The following is a 14,349-nucleotide window of genomic DNA, read 5'->3' as shown; positions in this document are numbered from 1 at the left end:
TGGAGAAGCGCTGTGTAACTGAAATGCTTTCCTAACACCTTAATAACCACTGCATCCATATATGGTTCAATCAAAGAAGACATAACTTTTTTTGAAAAAGTTACACGTGGTGGTGTGAAATCTCCTTACTTTCCAATCACCACAGCCATGCTATCTCCAAAAAGAGATTCTGCCCATGTGAAAGCCTTAGCCGTCTTAGCGCCCACCACTTTATCTCTAAAGGACACCTTTAAGGGTCTAACCGTCTCTCCCAAATTAATCCCCTCCTTGTCTCCAGGTACAACCCTCCTACACTCTCCCCCTTATCTCTGCCGCCAGCATTGCCGACTTTATCATTGTGTATATAGATCAGGTATGTATATAGAGAATAATAGTAAGAGAAAAAATAGTATTTGATATAATGAGGGGATATAACAAAATATAAATTAATAATTTTAAAAAAAATAATAAAATTAAGAATAATTTAAAAGATTAAATATAAAATTAAAACAAAAATTATCAATTGAAATTATATACAAAAAGATAAAGAGTGTTTTTAATATAAATTTTTATCTCTGTTTTAAATTAAGTACTATTAAAAATAAATAAATAAACTTAATAACATTTATAAATAGTTAATTGTAAATAATATTTTTAATTTTTTATTTTGATTTTATTACACATAATAACAACATAATTGTTTAATATCTTATTTAATTTAAATTTATAAATTTTATACATTCTAAAAGTTAAATAATTTATAAAATTTTTATTTTTATTTTTAAATATTTTTTATTCTTAATGTTTAAATTATTTTATTAAATTTATAATTTTAAAAATAAAATTATGAAAATTAATCTCTTAAAAATAATAAAAAAACGACAGAAGAGATACTATAGTGCCTGTTGAGCTGCTAGTTATATTATAACATACTTATATAAATAGTGTATTTTCCACGTTATAAAATTCTAGGAGGATAAATTTTTTCATGCAAGAGTTTTACATAGCAACCTAATAAACAAAGATATAACCTAATTTAAATCTCATTGATTAAACCATATATAAAATCTTCAGATGATAAGTGTGCTGGACGAGGCTCTTAAGATGAAAGAAATGAGCAATACTGGTACATTCTTAAATCTCAACAAGTGAGCAAAAATTAAACTACATCTTCATTTAAGCTCAAGTAATCTACCCATGATCCCACCCCAAAGTAAGATTTCTCCCAATCCAAAATTGCAAATGGAATTTGAGGCAACAGAGGGGGAGAGAAAAACGACAGAAACAAGTTTCACTAATAACTGAATCAACAGAACAATAGCAAATCTAGCCAGAGTAAAGATAGCAAGCTGTTATCATTGCATTTAAAAGTCTATCCATAATAAAGGTTCCTGTACAAAAAAAAAATGATAATAAAACTGTACTAAAATATCAAAGCATAACCAACGAAACCAACCAACCGACCATGACAAGTGCCCTCCATCTCTGTACAGGCGACACATGTCAATCATATTCTAACTCTATCAGCAGGCATTTTATGTACACACCCCCAACAATTGTAGTCAGTGAAGAAACACAGCAGCTCCTTCATGTCCAAGTAAACTAATTGAGACACACCACTACCAGTAAAGTAAGCTCATTGAGATCACTGCCAGCAAGTAACTCGTTGAGATCCTTTATCTACATTACTACCAATTAACCTAATAATTACAGCTTCAGAATTCCAAGTACCAGATCCAAACCCAAGATAACGGATTTTATGAGAGGTGGAACGATCCTTGACCCTCTGTAATGGCATACAAGAGCTTCTCTTTCATCCTTTCCTGAAATTGAATCGAGTGTGGGGAAAAAAAAGTTAGGCTCAAAAGTAATAACAACGTTTGCAGAAACTTATTTGATGTTTGTTTGTTATTGTGAGTTTCAAATAGTGAAAGGTACTTTTGATGAGTATGGAGGTAGCTTAAGATAATTTGCACAAGTCATCACACTAGGTAGGTCCGAGTCTGCTCGGTTGCTACAATGCTGCAAGGAAAATACTCAAAAGGGTGTAAGTAGACCACAAAAACATGTGAAGAGTGAAACCTGCATACTGAAAAATAGCGGTACAGTTTTTACACACCTTTCGAACAATGGTTAACTTTGGATTGAGAGATGCCAATCCTCCAGGAGGAAGCCGTGGTGCACCAGTCACAAATTGCAAAAAGGATCGACGCTGTTCATGATCAAACTCTTGGATAATTTCCAGCAACTGAATCCAAAGAATTAAGCAGTTTATGAGATTCAACAAAAGGAAAAGAATAGGGAAAAAAGAAAGAAAATCAGAACATAATATCAAAAGGAATCAAAAGTGCGGAAGTGCTTACATTAACAATGGGAGGACTGCTAGCAGTGTATCCATGATCAAATTTAATGTGATCAGCGAGCTCATTTATCTGCTACCAACACATTATTTCAATTCAGTTTTTCCCTTTGAATTGCTTTTATAAGGGCAGAGCAAAATTAAACATGAACTAAGAAAGAAATTAATACATACAGCCCAACAATCATGCTCTCCACAAAGTATGCGCTCGAGCTCTTGTTCATTAAAAATCTTAAGATGTTCGACAGAGAAAACCTGGAAGTTGAAAATATGAATTTTAAACAGTATCCTAAATAAAACCAAAATATTCAGTACACTGTTAGTGGTTGCCTGCTCTGAAGAGTGAAGACAGACAAAGAATGGATTAGAAGACATAAAACCTATTTTGGACTTCATATAATAAATTAAATAAAGGTAGCAATTAAGCAGTCTTGTCATCAGACGTCTCTCTCCAAGCTCTAACTGTTGATTTGCTGTTTATTTTAGCATTTATAAATCATAAAGAGAATATGGGCACTGAAGTATGCATAACAAAATATTGAAGCCAACCTCAGACACAAAGCAACGCAAGAAATTTTACTGCTATGTACAATGACTCTACGAACATGTTTGCCAACTATTGTAAAACCTCTATATATTAGGGGGGAAAACTGTTGTACAATTAAGGTCTCATGATCAGATGAGATCATGAGATGAGTCCAATTTGAGAACTAGATGAGATTAAAACAAAATCTTAATTTAAGGGATTTATGTATGTTTGTTTCAGGGCCAGATACACTTGGTTGATTATGTAAAAATCCTCAATTCTCCCGAGATTTTTTCTTCTCTTTATGATGCAATTGACTACAGCTTTTAAATAGTGACAGTAACTATGCACAACGAAGAAGGTTCTTTTTTTAAACAGTAGAGCATTCAATAAATAGCTAGCTAGCTAGAAAGTATTCAAGTATTATCAAGACAGAGTGAGCAGTGGTATAATACCTGGTTAAAGCCAGATTTAAAAGCTTCCACTTGTCTTGAAATTCCAGACCTCACAGTTGCATCGACAACAAGCGAAACATAATTCTCCAGGTTTGTCAAGTTTACCTACAACAGAAGAATATTTGACATTAGTATTCTGCCAATGCAAGGATGGAAGACACTTGAACTGTAAAAATACTGAGCCATGTCTAACCATGGTGTGATCATGCCCTGAAGCAAGAACTATGTCAGGATACCCAGGAAGCGAGAAATCAAGACAGAGATCCTCAATTCTGGTCTCCCGGAAGCTTAATCCATATTCCAATTCATTCCCTCCATTGAAATATTCCAGGAATTTTTTCCGGTTAATGAGTGCTTGAAACTCTTGCAACACCCTACCAAGCCCCGGATCAAGTGACTGGATGTCATAGAGAGAAAGTTCCTAAAGTGACATATCCATAAGCAAATAGAGAAACTTAGTTAGTAATAAGCAACATCATTATCTATCTAGCTATTCGTTGGTGGGTGGAGAGCTCCTTTGAGGTTCATTAATTGCATCCAGAGTTGCTTACCTTTCCAAGTATAAGTTTATAGAAGGCTTTAGAGAAGTGGAGATCTAAGACCCTTCCATCTTGAAGTGCTTTAGCAATAACTTGGCCTAAAAGGAAAAACTTCTTAGTTACTTCGGAGAACTGTATGCCATTAGATGTATCAAGTGTTGATGACCACGGTCGAGGAAACAATCCATAAAGAGAATTGATTCCCATTTCCTCAACCTGTAAATTTGACTTGAGGGCAAAGGAACAAGGATCATCTCTCCACATGCCCAGCCCAGATTTCTGTAGCTCACGGCATACCAAGGTATAAAATTCCAATGTTGGTCCAAGGCCAGTGCCCACTTCTTCATCATATTCTACTTCAAGAACCACTTTATTGCGCGCATGTTGGTCCATCATTTGAGCAGCAGACTCGAGAATCCGGTTACGATAAACTAAAATCTTCTTTCGAGGCAATCCACCAAGACTTGGTCGTCTGTCACTTTCTGCTCCAGAGGAGTTGTAAGACATATGGGGTTGGATCTGGGGCTGGCCAAACGCTTTCATTTTGAAGTACTTGCATCTAGCCTCAAAACTAAACAGAAAAGGACATGAAGTTATTAACTGATTACACCATGATGGCATACTACCAGGGCAGATAGCCAAAGAGTCCCTCATCTGTGTTTCCAGCTTCTCTGTCAACTTACTGCTCACAAAGTCATTTTGTGGGACACTAGGAACTGATATGTTCAGGCTATCTAGGTTATCAACTTTCCCTTCAGCAAAAGCACAAATTCTCTCACGAGACATAAGGTGAAACATGAATCTGTTCATGCTCTCCAAGCATTTAAGAAGAAATAGAACATCATAAGTTGGACTTGGCCTATGGAGATCGGAAACAAGTTCACAAGAGAAGATGTCTGAGAAGAAAGGTGTCTGCTGATAATAAGCTAAAACTTCATCATGAGATAAATCCTGAGGTGAAGGCAGACACTCTGTAGGCAATATGTCCTTGGATTCCACAGCCTTTCTATACGCTATTATATGTACTTGACTCCACAATTTTGAACCAGAAGAACAGTCATTTTGTTTTACTATTTGGTGAAGAATTGCCTGATAGAGAGTCAATTGGTGATCCAGATACTGTTCATCAAGGTAAAAATTGAGTTTTTGAGCAGCTTCGTTGCTACAAGATGCAAGATGCTGCCTTGCCAATTTTGAGTCTGGTTCTGCATTGGATTGCAGTTCCTTCTCTACAGATCCCTGTTAGGATATGGGAACAAAAATTAGTAAGTAAAGGCAATAACATATAAAAGAGATTCATAATCAAGATGAAAAAGAAATTTAAAACTCTGGAATTTAGAGGTAGAGTTTTATAACAGCATCATAACTACTAAACTTTACTTGAGAATAGCACATAGTATGTACACAAGCAAATCCTTCTCTTACCCTATCCCCACCTATTGGAATGCGCTCAATCTAATCCACTCCTCCTATTGTAGCTTTTACAAGTCTAATAATCACATAATACAATCACCTAGTTTGGAATTCTACCATTTTTTTATATATACTACACAACTTCCTTTCTAATGCATTTATATTTGTTTATGTTCTGTGTAGTGTGTTGACTCATCTATTGCAGCATCTTCATCTCTGCAACTTCCTTTCCCCTTCCAACACACAGTGGTCAATGTAACATAATATTTTCAGGTTTTATAGTTATCCAGTAAAAGTGTATCCTTTAAACTTGATTGGTACTTTCCTATCATAGAGAACAACCACACTACTACTCAATTTTATCAAGCTGGCATGAATCCTTTACATCTCCTATTTCCCTGTTACTTGGGATTATTGACCAAGTTACTTACATTGCATGACTTGTTGGATTATATAATCTCCAGAATAATACTAACCCATCTTTAAAAAAATCTCAAAGTGCTCGTCAGTGATCAGAATTTATAACACGTAAATATGTCCGGTTTTAAAGAATGATATACTAATCCATAAAATGATATACTTTTAGAAGATGAATAAAGAACAATGGTCTAGTACAACTTTAAACTTATTTTTGGGCAAATAACCAAAAGTGTTTTGCATTATTAACTAACTAATATGATTACAACCTGAGTTCCAGAGGAAGATGATTCTCCAGCATTCACTTTGGCTGTTTCATCCGGATGTGATAACTTTGGTTCTCCCTTCAAAACAAGTATAGTTACAACGTAAAAAGGAGAGCTAATTAATAAACAAGCCCTCAATCACCAACTTTATATAAATAAACACAGAAGTAGGCTGCATTGTAATAAATCAATAAGCTTAGTTAGAAATACAACCTGTGTTTCAGGGAGATCTGTTGACATGTCACCAGGCCCCAAAATTACTGGAATTTCAGCTGGACAGGAACTTGCATTTGATGTTGATTGAAGGGGTGGACTTTCTGGTTGCAACACTACGTGGCTTGATACTGATTTTTCTTGCTTTCTGCTTTTCTTGCTGACCTTGGGCCAAAGATATCCTTCAATGCTATGCAAAGAAGAAAAAGGGTCAACTGTAAGAAAATCTTCAGTACAGTCATTCAGCCAAGTCTCACCCTCTGCCCTGACAAAACGAACTTTCAGGCTAGGATAAGGAATGGAACATCCACTAGGAACAGCAGCATATGAATGTCTCAGTTTTGGTCCATTGCTTAGAACAATGGGGAATGCCTCCAATGAAGTCAATGCATTCTGCAGGTTCCTGATTAATATTGGAAGGGCTGTGTCACTAGAAAAAGGTTGAGAACCTTGTAAACATACCCTTGCCAGGGCCTCGAATCGTTTTTCTATGGCAGCATAGTTACCACCAACAATTCCTTTTCCATCATTTTCACTCACATAATGACCCTGAGATAAATAATTGACAAGTGATCTCACAACTCCACTCTCAATAAACTCAAAAGTAGAGACTTGTTCCTTGCCGGTAAGCTTGTCCATAATCTGAGACAATAATATACTGTTAACCTTCTCTTCATTCTGAGCACAAACACTGTTGTCAGCAGACATGCTCAATAAATCATTAGAGTATGCTCTTAGTTGCTGCAAAATATCAGTCAATCCTTTCTCAGAATCATATAATTCCGGTGCTAAGTATTTTGTTTTTATATTCTGTGCAAGATTATGAACAGAGTCCTTGTCAAGTTTGCAGTGTCCACCTTCTGAAGGAGTAGGAGATTGGCTAGTCGAAAATGCATAGCATAGGCACCTCAGAGCTTCTCTAGAAGTAAACTTTTGACTGGAATCCACTGACAACTGAATCCCACTATATACTGGATACATCAATTGCGTAGATCTTTCTGGTGTTAAGAGTGCATCAATAGCAAAAAAGACACCTTCCTTTATAAACAACTTTAAGAAAATATCTGAAAAGTTCTGAAGGATGGTCTCCGAAATTTGTAAGGCTAACATTAGCATATGGTGATCCTTTCGAGTGAACACTCCAGCCAAAAAACTGCCAGATTAAGCAGGAGAAAAATCAGTACCTTTAACAAAATCAATTTCTGACTGCAAGTCTAAGGATGAGACAGGTCTACTTCACCTTGAAATACTGGATTTCTTAAGCAATTCAACAAGCATATCAGATTTACTCAGAGTAATTATCTTGTACATAACTGATAGACATCCGTGGCAAACATATAAACTCGCACCAGAATTAAACACCTGTTCAGGAAGTAAGAATCATTGCAGTGCAATTAAATAAAGTAAAATAATTTTAACTATTCACAAGAAAACAAAACTAACCTGGATCAACATAGGAATCACATCAGTCCCTAGTTTTTGGAGGAGATCTGGGTTATTAGCTAGAAAGGATTCCTTGTCTTGCACTTGTTGATCATTCTCATCTTTTGTAATGCCAGGGAGAAGTTCATTTAACAATTTCAGTACTTCATACACCTAACAGGTCAGCAATTTATAAGAAAAACGTTTCACAGGTCATTTATGAGAAAGCTCACAAATCATACAAACATGAATTGATTCGACTATTAAAAAGAAATCTTCCCTTCCCTTCTACAAGCTTACTAGTGTCTTTTACAAACTTTTTCCTCGAATAACAAACCACCTATGGCAAGATTCCTAGTCTTTCCCATAATAAATGCTACACAGAATTTGTTTACTTATTTATTGTGGATAAAAACAACCTGGAAATTTTAATCTACTGTAATATTTTTTAATCATGTATGTATCAATATTTCCAAAAAAAATTACTGAATAAATGTCAACAAACCTGGAAATTTTAATCTGATGTAATATTTTTTTAATAATGTATACATCAATGTTTCCAAAAAATTTACTGAATAAATGTCAACAACAGATTCCTATAAAATTAGTAAGTTAAATTCTGAAAACTTTTATGCCGTAGGCATAATATAACTCAGAGAATAAATAGAATATTTATATCATTCTATTACTAGATCATCTTATATAATAACAATGTACCAATGCAAGCAATTGAAACTGGTCTTTTAGAGAATCACTCACTGGACCCATGTTACATACCCTGGAGAGAGAGAGAGAGAGAGAGAATGCTGAGTCAGCAGCAAAGGCAGCCAAAAAAGGGAAGAAAATAATCCCTTTACCTTATCATTATTCTAGAAGAAGCAATAAAGAAAAGGAAGGAATAATAGGGCAGGAAAATGTGTAATCATAAGTGACAATAATTGATGATTGGATTAGTCAGATGAGAGAATCAGGGAGGCATAATCGTAGGAGCTGAATCCTAATTATGATAATTAATTTGAGGGAAGGCAATAAAAGGAGGAGCTGATTAGGTGAGAGGTAGGAAAAGATTTGGAAAAGCCTAGGAGAGAAGAGGACTCTCGAAATTCCTCTATTATCTTTTACGGTTCTATTGTATTTCTGTATTTCCATTAAAATAAATACCAGTGTAACAACTGGTATCAGAGCACCGATCTTAGGTGTTCTGTGCATGGTTTCCATGCGAGCTGCCATGGAGTCAAGGTTGGAAGTCTTGGAGAAGCAAATGGAGGAGATGAGGCAGGCCCAGAATCGTTCGCTGGAAGCTCAAAACCGATCGTTTGAACTCTTATCCACCAACCTGCTAAGACAGGTGAGGGAAATGTTTTCGCAACACCATGACCAGGGACGAAACGGTGCTGGAGGGAGAAATGGGGGAGATGGAGAAGGTTCAGAAGGCAGAGGCGGCAACAATAACGAAGGTGAAACAGAGCAGAGGAGATTTGAGCCTACTAGGAAGCTTGACATTCCCATCTTCTCGGGAGATGATGCAAATGGCTGGCTGGTGAAGATGGAAAGATATTTTCGTGTCGCCCAGGTGGCTCTGGCAGAAAGGATGAACTTTGTCACTCTTGCTTTGGAGGGAGAGGCTCTCGCATGGATGGAGTGGCTGGAAGAATACACACCATTTCAGACATGGAGACGATTCAAGGAGGACTTATTGAAACGTTTTCAACCTGGAGCTGCTCTCAACCCCATGGCTCCGTTACTAGAGGTGAAACAAGTGGAGGACGTCGCTCAGTATAGGCGAGAGTTTGAGGCTGCAGCATGAACGCAGAGAAACCTGGGAACAAAGGCTCTCATGTGCATCTTTGCCAATGGACTCAAAAAGGAAATTCAGGCAGAGTTGGAGGTGGCTCAGTTCGATAATTTACCAGCTTTAATGGATAGAGCCACGACTATTGAATGGAGAAATCAAGCATGAAAGGAGACCGGGGTTGACCCTAACAGAGGGGTTGCCGGAAGGGAGCGGATCAGGCGGATCAAGTTCAGTGTGAGCTAGATTTGGATTTTTCAAAAATTCTAGTTTGGCGAAGTACAACACCCACACGGCAGCAGCGAATCGAGGGGCGAGATTGGATCCAACACAAACAGAGGCACCCCTACTCCTCGTACAGGCCTTACCACCAGTTCGAACGGAGGCAGCAGGGCTTCTCATTCGCAGATGACTCGTAACAGTGGCACACGGCGGCTCTCGAACGAAGAGTGGGCAGAGAGACAGAGGAAAGGGTTGTGCTCCAGATGTGGAGAGAAGTGGGGACCTGATCATAGGTGCTCCATGAAGCACTATCAAATCATACTCCTAGGAGAAGATGCTGAAGAGGAGGCAGAAGGAGATGTAGGGATTAACCAAGAGGCCCATGCAGGGGAACCTGAACGGGAAGAGCTGCAACTGTCATCATACAGCTGCAATTCAAGAAACCTTTCCTTCCGTCCACCTTGCGGACAAGGTGATGCTTCAAGGGGAAGGTATTGTTACATACCCTAGAGAGAGAGAGAGAGAGAGAGAGAGAGAGAGAGAGAGAGAGAGAGAGAGAGAGAGAGAGAGAGAGAGAGAGAGAGAGAGAGAGAGAGAGAGAGAGAGAGAGAGAGAGAGAGAGAGAGAGAGAGAGAGAGAGAGAGAGAGAGAGAGAGAGAGAGAGAGAGAGAGAGAGAGAGAGAGAGAGAGAGAGAGAGAGAGAGAGAGAGTGCTGAGTCAGCAGCAAAGGCAGCCAAAAAAGGGAAGAAAATAATCCCTTTACCTTATCATTATTCTAGAAGAAGCAATAAATAAAAGGGAGGAATAATAGGGCACGAGAAATGTATAATCATAAGTGACAATAATTGATGATTGGATTAGTCAGATGAGAGAATCAGGGAGGCGTAATCGTAGGAGTCGAATGCTAATTATGATAATTAATTTGAGGGAAGGCAATAAAAGGAGGAGCTGATTAGGTGAGAGGTAGGAAAAGATTTGGAAAGGCCTAGGCTAGGAGAGAAGAGGACTCTCGAAATTCCTCTTTTATCTTTTACAGTTCTATTGTATTTCTGTATTTCCATTAAAATAAATACTAGTGTAACAACCCACCAAACATATTAGAAAAATATACATCCACCAAAAAAAAAAAAGAAACGTGGACATTTGTCAGATGAAAAACCATTCAAGTGCCTGTATTTAACAACCTGCGCTTTTAGTAGTGTTGGATCATAGCAAATTCAATACCATATTCCATAGGCTTGGTACTACATGAATTGAACATGATCAAAAGAAATTTGATTAACAAAATTTTCAAACAGCATAAAGTGATCCATCAATTGGCCTAAAATAAACTTCCAATTGTCAAATTGCATCATTCTAGATAAAATTTACACTAAATTTTCTTACAAACTGTAGGCATGTTGGACCGCAAGCAGTTACACTGTGTGCCAGCATCTGGGTCATTTTCTTGTAGTTATTATTAGTATTTTCTCACTTCTTAGAAGAGAAAGGATATCTTTAGGGGCTTCATATCAAACAAGTATATTATTTAATTATTAATAATGGAAAAACTACAAATGCATATGCCAAAATCTTCAATTTTGAGAACAGCAAATTAATTGGTCTATAGTGCAATATACCGGCAGAAGATAAAAAATAATAAAGCCAAATATAAGCCTCAAACCTGATTACAATGTCCAACAATTACATGTGATGTTGGCAATCCATGTGAGAGGTCAGATGTAGCTAATATATCTCTCAATATGCTGCTAATATTAAGCTCATATGAAGTCCTGAAGGCTAAAACTGAACCAGAAGCAAGTTTCACAAGCATTCCTATCAGTCCCTGGCAAGCAAAATAACAAATAGATAACATCAAAGTTCATAAAGAAAAAAATGGAGAATCATAGAATATATTAAAAAATTAAAAGAATGTTCAAAGTTGCTTACATTATAAATTAATTTAGATAGGGTCGTCCGCCCATTTATACTTAAGAGATGTGTGACCTGCTGAATCAATCCATGTTGACAAAGTTCATCCAACATTTCAGGGGACTGAGCTACTCGCTCCACAATTTTAATCAAGCAGGTAGCAACATTTTCAACCAGCTGAGGAAGTACATTTTCCAGTCAGTAAATATAATAGAAAGATGAAACTCACAACATATAACAATCTGGTCAGAGTAAAGGACAATGTTCTGATTTCTGAAGACCATTCATTGGTACCTGCCTATCCTCATACTGAAGAAGATTGCATAATATTGGGACAGCCTCCATGAAAGGTGAAGGGCTTTCTGAAGGAAGCTTCTTACATATGTTCACCACAGTACACAGAGCCACTCTCTGATGACAGGAGAAAAGAGAAATGAAAATCAAGAGAAAAAATAAAAATCTTCACTCCTCTAATTAATTAAAATCATAAAATACATATTTTATTTATGGAAAAAGGGGGTAAATGGTCATCACTCATGAAGACCATGCCACATTGTGTTAAAAGGCTTACCTGTATGCTCGTCGAAAAGAAGTCAATATAATTGAGGACGGCCATGATCGCCCCAGCCTGTAAGCAAGCAAGTGGTTGCTCTCGCGAAATTTTCTCCAATGCTTGGAGACACTACATTAAATACAACACCAATAACCTTATATTCCTTTCTTCTATAAAAAAATGATGACAGTAAAAAAGGTGCAAACTTTACAAATGAGAAACAAATAAACAAACAATTACTTGTTCAGCTACATCTTGATACTCAATAGCCAACAATCTTTGACATAATGCAGGAACAGCATCATGGCGAACAAGAAAAGCGGCTGACCGAGGGTACAGATCACATATATAAGTGATGGCCCTTATAGCAAACAACATTATATCTGGATTGCTCTCATGCTTCGCCAGCTTTACAAGTAGCGGTGATAACAAGTCCGAAGTCATGCTGGAGAGTGAACCTTCTGTACAAAACGACAAAACTTCACAAAGTTCAGTAAGTACAGCTAACTGACCGGAAGGTTCAGTTTGTCCACTCAAGCTTGATATAATGCTTTTAAATTTCCCATGATCACTTGACATTCTCCGCCTCTGATAGTCACGGAGACTACTATGATGCTGATCCATTTCATCCGAGTCACACGAACCATAAGCCGAATCTTTCTCATGCTCTCCCTCTGATCGGCTTGAAGCCGATGCAGACGAAGAAGTGTCCATGTCATGATCATGGGCCTCCAATGTCGAGTGGGTTGAATTCATATGGGTTTGCACTGAGGAATTTGAAGAACTAGGTCTAAAATCCAGTGAACTGCATGCCCGCTTATCCGCAGGAAGTTCATCCACCAGTTCTGGACGCTTTTGCCCTCGACTTTCCATTAGTTGCTATTATTCCCAATGGAATCAGAATCCTCTGCAATGTAATACACAATAATCATATCAATTTCATTGATCTCCATAAATTCTTAAACCATAATTAGTGAAATTAAGTCTGAATCGTTAGTAAACACATTTATTGCATCATGTTGTCAGAGAGAAAACTATATTGTTGGTTCATAAATCCAATCAAGAACAAACAAAATCTTGCTGTTTTCACAGCTTCATTCAATTATAGATAGCACAAGTGGCCTGAAGTACTCATCCAAAATTCTTAAAAACAATCAATCAAAAAGTAGGATGATTAATTTTTAGCAAAAGAAAAAGTGGTGATGGTGCAATTGGTTTAGCTATCGGTGTTGATGATGCACTTTTACGAATGTTTTATTTCTTCTTCTTTGTTGTTCTTCGCCGAAATTGCTTCTTCTGAGAAAGAGCCACAGAGAGAGAGAGAGAGAGAGAGAGAGAGAGAGAAGAATAACAATATTAATATGAGATTGAATTAATCGTTAAGATAAATACGGTAACGACGTTGATGATTATTAAAAAATTCAACTTCTAAAAATTAAATTGAATTAAAAGAAGAAAAGGTAATTGAAGAAAACCAGAGAAGAGGGTGATTGCAAACAAAAGCTTGCAACTTGGATTGCAACATAGAGCGGTGAAAGTGTAAATGCTTATATGTAGATGTAGGTGATTATTTTTTTTTGGTTTAAACAAACGTATCCCCCAACCCGACAGGTTAAGGATTAATCTGTCGCAGATCTAACCTCCATTTAAGGGTATGTCGCTGGCCAATGGGTTGCTGCATGTACAAGGCGGGGTTCGAACTCCCGACACTTGCTTAAGCGGACGAGTGAGCTGACCATTCGACCAACCCAAGTTGATTAGGTGATTAATTATATATCAACTTATTGTGATTATTAATATTTTTTGGCAGTTGGGCTATACATCCAAGTAATTTTTTAACTAAGTCCATCTAAGCAGCTCCAAAATAAAAAAAATTTCAATCTTATTAAATGAAACGTGTATACACGCGCGAACTCCCTTCCCCCAGCGTTACCATTCGCACTTAAATATGAAACAACGTTCATTTTTTACTGTCGAAACCATTACTGAAAATTTTTAAATTTCTCTCAAAATCTCTCAAACCTCGTTCGTGTTCTCTGCGGAAACTGCCACTACTCCAGAATCGCATCAAACTTTTGAAAAAAAGAAGAAAAAACAAACAAAAACAAGAATAGAGATTCCCCAAAGTATGAGAAAAACTATTGTTATTATGTTTATTTAATTTTGCGCAAAACTCGTGTTTCTCCTAGTTCGATTTAAGGTTTAGTGAATTGAGTTGGTGCATTTAGTAGATCAACTTATTTTGATTCCATTTTTTCTCCATAAATAGGGTATACGCATGG

General features: G+C 37.0%; 1 protein-coding gene across 8 annotated transcripts; it reads right to left on the bottom strand.

The window, feature by feature from the left end:
- Positions 1-1,306: 1,306 nt before the first annotated feature.
- On the bottom strand, positions 1,307-13,681 carry LOC112742935 (E3 ubiquitin-protein ligase UPL4). Of its 8 annotated transcripts, none has more exons than XM_072217102.1 (19): positions 13,543-13,592; positions 13,309-13,363; positions 12,308-12,974; positions 12,086-12,196; positions 11,809-11,925; positions 11,533-11,691; positions 11,267-11,428; positions 7,611-7,763; positions 7,408-7,529; positions 6,168-7,320; positions 5,958-6,032; positions 3,871-5,097; positions 3,513-3,740; positions 3,320-3,424; positions 2,513-2,593; positions 2,343-2,411; positions 2,099-2,227; positions 1,918-2,001; positions 1,307-1,802 (listed from the first exon to the last, which is right to left on the bottom strand). In XM_072217102.1, the coding sequence occupies exons 3-19, from the start codon at positions 12,938-12,940 to the stop codon at positions 1,737-1,739; spliced, it is 4,674 nt and encodes a 1,557-aa protein (XP_072073203.1). In that variant the 5' UTR covers positions 12,941-12,974; positions 13,309-13,363; positions 13,543-13,592; the 3' UTR covers positions 1,307-1,736. The 8 variants fall into 8 exon arrangements, with proteins under 8 accessions (XP_072073203.1, XP_072073189.1, XP_072073199.1 ...); XM_072217088.1 differs by having other exon boundaries at positions 2,343-2,414; positions 13,543-13,590; XM_072217098.1 differs by lacking the exon at positions 13,309-13,363 and having other exon boundaries at positions 13,543-13,681.
- Between the last annotated feature and the right edge of the window lie 668 nt (positions 13,682-14,349).

Source organism: Arachis hypogaea, chromosome 2, assembly GCF_003086295.3.
Source record: "Arachis hypogaea cultivar Tifrunner chromosome 2, arahy.Tifrunner.gnm2.J5K5, whole genome shotgun sequence".
In the NCBI taxonomy this organism is placed as follows: domain Eukaryota; kingdom Viridiplantae; phylum Streptophyta; class Magnoliopsida; order Fabales; family Fabaceae; genus Arachis; species Arachis hypogaea.
The sequence above is the reverse complement of the archived record's forward strand: the minus strand, read 5'-3'. Positions and strand labels throughout refer to the sequence as shown.

Excerpts from the sequence above, each read along its gene's own strand:
- LOC112742935 (XM_025792180.3), bottom strand. The coding sequence starts at position 12,940 with ATGGAAAGTCGAGGGCAAAAGCGTCCAGAACTGGTGGATGAACTTCCT. Across the intron at positions 12,197-12,307 it reads ATCAAGATGTAGCTGAACAA|TGTCTCCAAGCATTGGAGAA; the intron begins GTAATTGTTTGT and ends TATTTAATGTAG. Across the intron at positions 6,033-6,167 it reads CAGATCTCCCTGAAACACAG|GGAGAACCAAAGTTATCACA; the intron begins GTTGTATTTCTA and ends CTTGTTTTGAAG.